At 43.6% G+C, this 8,620-nt stretch overlaps 1 protein-coding gene across 1 annotated transcript; it reads left to right on the top strand.

Annotated features, from left to right (window-relative positions):
- Positions 1–330: 330 nt before the first annotated feature.
- On the top strand, positions 331–4,960 carry LOC310867767 (5-hydroxytryptamine receptor 5A-like; the record flags this gene model as incomplete). The annotated part of the gene is made up of 2 exons (XM_083777893.1): positions 331–1,038; positions 4,628–4,960. The coding sequence occupies 2 exons, from the start codon at positions 331–333 to the stop codon at positions 4,958–4,960; spliced, it is 1,041 nt and encodes a 346-aa protein (XP_083634019.1).
- Positions 4,961–8,620: the final 3,660 nt, after the last annotated feature.

Raw genomic sequence — 8,620 nt, forward strand, 5'->3', positions numbered from 1 at the left:
TGAGGCAACAATGTATGAATTGGTACAATTACAGAAATGCAAATTCAGGCAAAAGCTTGTATACTTTTTGAAAGAGCTCTGTGGCCTGCATTGTAATAGACTCCATTAGTATGCAGTATTATTTCATTTTCTACACTGAGCTAGATGTGACTGATAGCGACCTTCAAAAATAAATATCAAGTCTTCTGTAATGGTATAGCAGTAATATTCAATGCTGTCATTTTCAATTATCTCTCTCTCTCTCTCAGGCTTCAAGCATCCAGGCTAGTCTCCTCTGCATTAGAATTGTCTTACTGCGTTGCCTTGACTGGTGGGCCGTGAGGGGCCACTATGACACACCCCAATGACAGCGCAGCGGCGGCCAACCTCAGCGGAGCTGTGGACAACCACGGCCTGGTGGGGAACATCTACCGGCCTTTTTCCGTGTTCAGCGTGCTGACGCTCACCTTGCTGTCCATGCTGGTGGTGGCCACCTTCGTGTGGAACTTATTGGTGCTCGTGACCATCCTGAGGGTCAGGACGTTCCACCGCGTGCCCCACAACCTGGTGGCGTCGATGGCCATCTCCGACGTGATGGTGGCCGCCCTGGTCATGCCGCTCAGCCTGTTCCACGAGCTGAACGGCCGGCGCTGGAAGCTGGGCCGCGTGCTCTGCCAGGTGTGGATCTCCTTCGACGTGCTCTGCTGCACGGCCAGCATCTGGAACGTGACGGCCATCGCGCTGGACCGCTACTGGTCCATCACCCGGCACGTGGAGTACACGCTCAAGACGCGCAAGAAGATCTCCAACGTCATGATTGCGCTCACCTGGCTGCTGTCCTCCATCATCTCCCTGTCGCCGCTCTTCGGCTGGGGGGAGATCTACTCGGAGGGGATGAAGTGCCAGGTGAGCCAGGACCCGTCCTACACCGTCTTCTCCACCGTCGGCGCCTTCTACCTGCCGCTCTGCGTGGTGCTCTTTGTCTACTGGAAGATCTACAAGGCTGCCAAGTTCCGCATTGGATCTCGTAAGACTAACACCATCACGCCCATGGCTGAGGTGAGTGACATCGGCTTTCTAAAGCACACAATCACATCGTGTAATTCATTTCTGGCACATATTAGGTGGAATATCATGGCCTAGCTCAAGTCAAAGCCGGTATACATTATGGGCTCTATTTCTGTCCATGCTAAACTCCTTATCCCTAAACTACTTTGCCTTTTTTACTATTTTGAAAAACATTTTTGAATTGTTAAAATACAAAAAAATAGCTAATCTACAAGCTCACGACGTTTCAATGTAGATTGGCTATTTTAACTATTCAATAATGTTTTTCTAAATAGTAAAAAAAAAAAAAAAAAAAAGGCAAAGTAGTTTAGGGATAAGGGGTTTAACATGGACGAAAATAGGGGGATCAACAGAAAAAGTGCTCCTCGGGGGACAGGTCTCCACCAGGAGGATAGAGTAGGCTATTTGTGATAGATAGAGTATACCGATTTGCGTGATGTATGGATACAATCTGTACAAGTAATGTAAAGAAATGTGTTTCCTCTAGAGAGTGTGCTTACAAAGTTGTACACAGATTGGTGCAGGTGTAGGTTAAAACATGATTTGGTCTGTTATAGCACCACCATGAGGCTGATTCGAAAATATTTAGGTCAGCAATCCATATCGATCTCCCAGGGGTCTAGCGCATTGTCACAGGGACAGACTCCTGCGTGTTACCGGCTAATACCGAAGCCACTCCCGGCCTACTTCTTCATATATCAGTCCTAGTCATGTAACTCGATGTAGACACAGCTTCTTGTTGTTTGAAATACATACACTAGAATAGATTTACTACCAAAACGTTCATTATCTTGGTTGCGGAGGCGTTTCGTGACAAATTGTCTTGAACACAAGCAATCTCGCTCAGGAATTCAGCAACTACAGAGGATGTGTTTTCCCTCTTTTTGCTTTCTTTGATACAAAATACAGATACTGGGTCAAAAAATGTATCTAAATACAAAATATAAATACTGGTCTGAGAAATGTATTTGAGATACAAATACGTATTTTGTATTTTGAAAATACATTTTCATGAAAATGTATATGATAAGTAAATTCATAATTGATTGCCAAATATAAAATGAATGACCTGTCAGAATGTCTAATACATTGAAGATTATTAAGAATGATACACTTTATATTTTAAGCAAATCAAGCAGGACCCACAAAGGAATGGTAACTCATAGATTACCAAACACTCAACTCTGCATCAACTCAAGGCCCACCTTACTCTGCCTCTCATTTGTGGTTAAATTTGAGTGTAAGCCAATCAGAAGGCGGAATAATAATAATACATTTTATTTATAACGCACTTTACATTTGAAACAAATCTCAAAGTGCTACAAGCAGAAATATTTAAATAGAAAAATAAGAATAAAAACAATTAAAACATTCTGTGGACTAAAAGGTTAAAAGAAGCACACAGGGCAGCTTAGAAGTCCAACTAGGCAAATGCCTTGCTAAAAAGGAAGGTCTTTAGTCCCTTTTTAAAAGCATCTACGGACTGTGGTGCTCTCAGGTGGTCGGGGAGGGCATTCCACAGCCGAGGAGCAGCTGAGCAGAAGGCCCGGTCCCCCATGGTGCAGAGTTTTGTTTTTGTGGTTTTGGGGGGGGGGGGGGGGGGGGGGGGCATTGCTTTGGATGCACTGATGGGTGAGGAGGCAGACCGTGTATTCTATCCTGAAGGAGACGGGAAGCCAGTGAAGGATGGAGTATGGGTGTGATGTGTTCATATTTCCGCACTCTCACCAGGATAGGAATAGAAGTGACATCACACATTGTGTTGTGTTGTGTGTATGGGTGTGTGTGTTTTGCCCCTACAGTTTAAACCTGAGGCTGTGTAAATGTTTAACATGTGTCCATTTGAGAATAAAATTACATTAAAACAAAAAAAGTATTTTATGTATTTGAAATAATCTAATTTCTTCCATCCCAGCATTATACAAATTACAAAATACAAAAATGTATTTCAAATAGTGCCCAGTGACCTGAATCAGTACAGCAGCTGAATTAACGGAACACAAGGCAGAGCCTCTGTGGGATTCTTGTGTGTGGATGGCAGCGTGTGGGTGGCAGCAAACCTCCTGAAGTCATCTATTAGCTGCACCCACCGTCTTTTATTGGATTACTACTCACCGTGCCTAGTTGTGGTACTTTTTTACTCCAAGACTGAGCGGTTCTTTTCCTCGAGAGATTTCTGGACCCAATACATACTTCTAGGTGACTCACTTATTCGTGGAGTATCGACCCCAAACTGTGTCACTTACTCTTTCTCTGGTGCAAAGATTATTGATTTGATCACCCACATTCCGGACATTCTACAACGCCACCCCTCTGCTCACACAGTCATTTTAAATGTTGGCACAAATTACATCAGGCAGAGGCAAGCACTCAAGATGCAGACAGATTATGAGGCATTAGCTGATGCTCTCATATATATGAATAAATCCATCATATTTTTAGGATTAATCCCCACCCTCATGAAGGGCCCAGAAATTTTCAGCCGCATTTATTGTGCCGATAATTGGCTGCGCAATGTTTGTTCAGCCTGTGGCCACGGCTATATCAGCAATTTCGATACATTTTGGAAAACCCCATCACTGTACCGGGACCTAGTTCACCTTAACCACACTGGTATACAAATCTTGGCTGATAGCATCTCTCTCCACATTGCAACCGTATGACGCCACTTTATTACTATACCCAGTCATCTAGTTTACTCAATGCCTATTCCAGTTCTCATCACTGATAGATTACCTGCTATAACTACACCTCCATTGTGCAATAGAGGTGCAAACCTCTGCAACATTACCTCACTCACATCCCACCAGTTACACCCTCCCCCACCACCTGTGGGTCCCACGACCATCAAAATGGCTTTATTAAATGCCCGCTCCATCACTGAAACATCCTTCCTCTTAAATGACTACTTTACAAACAATAACTTGGACATATTCTGCATCACAGAGACGTGGCAGAGGGCAGAGGAATACATGGCACTTATTGAACTATGTCCACCGAACTGTTCTTTCACCTGCTCCTCTAGGCCAGCCGGGTCAAATGTCGGTGGTGGCTTGGCTTTAATCTGCAGAGACTGTTTTCCATCCCGGATGGTGAGCACTGGCACTTTTAGCTCTTTTGAAGTTCTAATTACCAAAGTAGGCCGCACAAATCCTTTTTATTGTATTTTAATTTATCGTCCTCCTGGTTTTAGCATTCTTTTTTAACTGATTTTAGTGACCTTTTAACCTCTATTATTAAGTTTGAAAGATTCCTTTTGCTAGGATATTTTAACTTTCACGTTAACAAGTGCACTGACCAGGCCGCAGTTAATTTCCTCAGTATTACTGAATCTTTTAATCTCATTCAACATGTCACAGGTCCCACACATATTAAGGGTAACACTCTAGACCTTGTTTTTAGCTTCGGTTTAGATGTGGGCAGCATATGGTTAGAACCGATCACAAATCCCTTGTTTTTAATATATCTTTTAATCCTGATTGTGTGGCTGGTACGCGGGTCAAATTCGGACTAATTCGATCACTGACAAATCGAGTGACAGGCACATGGTGTCTTCGTTTATTGGATGAATGGCTCACAGGTGAAGGAGGCGTCACAGCAGCCCCAGATGGTGTTCACGGCGCGCCACTCCACCGTCACCTTCCAGACGGACGCCGACACGTGGCGCGAGCAGAAAGAGAAGAAGGCGGCTCTGATGGTGGGCATCCTGATTGGCGTGTTCGTCCTCTGCTGGATCCCCTTCTTCACCACGGAGCTCGTGGTCCCGCTGTGCTCCTGTGACATCCCGCCCATCTGGAAGAGCCTCTTCCTGTGGCTGGGCTACTCCAACTCCTTCTTCAACCCGCTCATCTACACCGCCTTCAACAAGAACTACAACAACGCACTTAGGAATCTGTTCTCTCGCCAGAGATAAGGGTGACGATGTACTGTGTACTTATAGTTGCTGTTAGGTATTTTTCATTTGTAGATCTGTTATTTGGTGAATGCAGTTTTCATGTTGCCCTGTGACTTACATTTTAGGTCACGCTGCCCACTGACTTTAAAATAGTATTAGTTCTGGCCCCGCCAGTGTCTTGATATGAATTGTTTTGTTTCCCGAATGCCATAACATGTTTTTGCAGGCTTGTATTATACTAACTGCACTCATAGTGACGTCCTTGCCCTGTTCCCCGGTTCCACTAACTGATATTCATATCCGAGCTATCTCTGCCCTGTGAGATAGCTTCTGTATGCAATATTCAGTGACGTCTTGCATTATCTGTCTCATTTAATATCTGTTGACTCCTTAATCAGTCTCCATGTTGTCTGCCTCCAGCCACCAACTTACAATACTGAGAGGCCTATTCGGTGAGCCTACACGTATTTGACCTTGGCCTAGTAGGGAAAGAATGTTATCAGCAGGTTGCCATAGCAACGCCAGCCTCTGTGCTTTCCCGGTCTATGGCCATCAATGACTGAGCCAGAGGAGATAAATTACACAGCGTGGTTCCGCGTGTCATGTCATCTATGTTTATGGCCATAATATGTTTTCATCTGTCCCTTTGTAAACAAATATGTTTTTTGACCTTGTTGTTCGACACGTTTTTCCGGTGTATTGATTACGATATGCTATATTAACCCTGTTCAATTTGAACATGGGCAGAGATCTTTGTGAAACGCTGTCCGGATTGCATGCCTTCTCTCCCGGTATAATGGTGAATATATCTGATTGAACCTCCCTCTAAGTTCTGCTTGTGCACTGTCTTTCTTCCTTGTGTCGGTCAATTCATTCTAAGGTATTTTGGTTAACTCTGTTATAATCTGACTCTTACTCATTATAGTATAAAAGGTTTTATAACCATTTCTGTAAAGTTACAAGCCCTCTGCTTCTTTTTGGGTGAAGAGTATTTATGGTATTTTTACAGTATTTTCACAGTTCCGGAGCTCCAAGCTCTCTAGCTATCGATGCTATTATGCTATAACAGTCTCCATTTTATACAGTCCTTGTTTTATATAGTCTTATACAGTATTATGGTAGATTTATACCTATCAGTTGCACGACGCAGCACCAAACCAAGTATAATAATACCTTTAATTTTGCACTTGACATTTGGAACAAATCTCAAAGTGTAGATCGGGTATTGGGAAGCAGCAACCAATTGGTACTGAAGAAAACAAGGAGAAATATAGCTGCAAGCAGCAATAAGGCGGGACCAAGGAGAGGGAGAGAGAGAGAGAAGGGTGGAGAGAGAGAGAGAGACAGAGAGAGAGAGGGGGGGGGGGGGTGGAGAGAGACAGAGAGAGAGAGAAAGAGAGAGAGAGAGGGGGGGGGTGGAGAGAGAGAGAGAGACAGAGAGAGAGAGAGAGAGAGAGAGAGGGGGGGGTGGAGAGAGAGAGAGAGAACAATATGCACAAATAAGAATCACGGGCTGAGTTGTCTCTACCCAGATTTGAACCAGTGACCCTGTGGTCCAGAGATGAGAGCTCTACCAACTGAGCTAAGCAGACAGTCAAATTGCTCATTCTAAACAGTAACATCATACAGTATTCATATAGGTATTAGATGCAGAAAAAGTTTCACAAAACAGCAATTTTTATTGGCTCATAAAAACTTATTTTTTTTCACTTTTTACACAATCTTTTGTCCGTATAGGTCAAAAGTTCACGTGTAGGAGTTTTCGTGCATTTTGATCAAAGATCCTGGGAGGAGAAACATTTTTACTGTTTTTTATATAATTCAAATGGCGGGTGATCTAAAGGTCAGAGGTCAAAAGTCAGAAAACGAAAGTTGTTCGGCATGAGGAGACAGATATGTGTATCAAAGTGTCATTTCCAACGGTCAAACGGTTCATGAGATATGCACCTTTTGGCATGGCCCTCTACCAGATTACCGAGTTTCACGAAAACCGACTGCACAGTTCAGTCAGAACAGCTATTTTTGGCGGAAGGAGAAGAAAAAAAAGAAACACAAAAACAAGAAGTGACCAAAGTCACTGCGTGTCTTCTTGGTCCATTAAATATAGCTGCAAGCAGCGATAAGGCGGGACCAAGGAGAGGGAGAGAGAGAGAGGGGTGGAGAGAGAGAGAGAGAGAGAGAGAGAGAGAGAGAGAGAGGGGGGTGGAGAGAGAGAGAGACAGAGAGAGAGAGAGAGGGGGGGTGGAGAGAGAGAGAGAGAGGGAGAGAGAGAGGGGGTGGAGAGAGAGCAAAAGAGAGAGGGGGGGTTGAGAGAGAGAGAGAGAGAGAGAGAGAGGGGGGAGAGAGAGAGGGGGGGGGTGGAGAGAGAGATAGGGGGTGGAGAGAGAGAGAGAACGAGAGAGAGAGAGAGAGAGAGAGGAGGAGAGAGAGACAGAGAGAGAGAGGGGGGGGTGAAGAGAGAGAGAGAACAATATGCACAAATAAGAATCACAGGCTGAGTTGTCGCTACCCGGATTTGAACACACAACCTTGTGGTCCGAAGGCGAGAGCTCTACCGACTGAGGTCAGCAGACACTGTCAGTTGACTCATTCTATACAGGAACATCATGCATTATTCATATAGGTATTAGGTGCAGAAAACAGCAATTTTCATTGGCTCATAAAAACTTCATTTTTTCACTTAGAAAAAATGTGTTACGATTATTTGTCCGTATAAGTCCAAAGTTCACGTGTAGACGTTTTTGTGCATTTTGATCAAAGATCCTGGGAGGGGAAACATTTGAACTGTTTTTCATATAATTCAAAATGGCAGGTGATCTAAAGGTCAGAGGTCAAAAGTCAGTATATGCAAGTTGTTCGGCATGAGGAGACAAATATGTGTATCAAAGTTAAATTGCAGACGGTCAAACAGTTCATGAGATATGCACGTTCAAAGTTTGTATTTTCAATTGAGTGTTATAGCGCCACCCTTTGGCCAATGGTCATGGGCTTCACAGAGTCACCGTTTGGCATGGCCCTCTACCAGATTACCGTATTAAGAAAAGCGACTGCATGGTTCAGTCAGGAGAAGAAGGAGAAGGAGAAGAAAAATAAACACAAAAACAAGAAGTGACCAAAGTCACTGCGTGTCTTCTTGGTCCCTTAATAAGTGACCAAAGTCACTGCGTGTCTTCTTGGTCCCTTAATAAACACAAAAACAAGAAGTGACCAAAGTCACTGCTTGTCTTCTTGGTCCCTTAATAAGTGACCAAAGTCACTGCGTGTCTTCTTGGTCCCTTAAATACTCCCTTAGGGCAACTCATCCCCTCATCCATGCCAAAAGGATCTCATGATAACCTAAATCTGTGAAGAACTGAGTTTGAAATCTTTTCTGCATCAATATAACTCTAAAGTGTAAAGGTTTACCCTTTGCTGTGGGAAAGTGGACTTGTTTCAGAGGTTATTTGGAATTAAAAGACTGTGCTGCTTGAATTTACAAACTGAAGGCTTAAATTGATTTTCTGAGGTGCTCAGGGCTGGTTTCTCTCTAGTGTTTTAGGCATATGAGGGATTTTAGTAAAACACAGATTCATTATCAAATGGGACCCATGGAAACCTATTGTTTTTATCTGTACGTTACTACATTTATACATATACTACTATTAACATGTACAACAGTACCAACTCTTATTAGAAACA

This window comes from Protomyctophum parallelum (genome assembly GCF_964188405.1).
Source record: "Protomyctophum parallelum genome assembly, chromosome: 12".
In the NCBI taxonomy this organism is placed as follows: domain Eukaryota; kingdom Metazoa; phylum Chordata; class Actinopteri; order Myctophiformes; family Myctophidae; genus Protomyctophum; species Protomyctophum parallelum.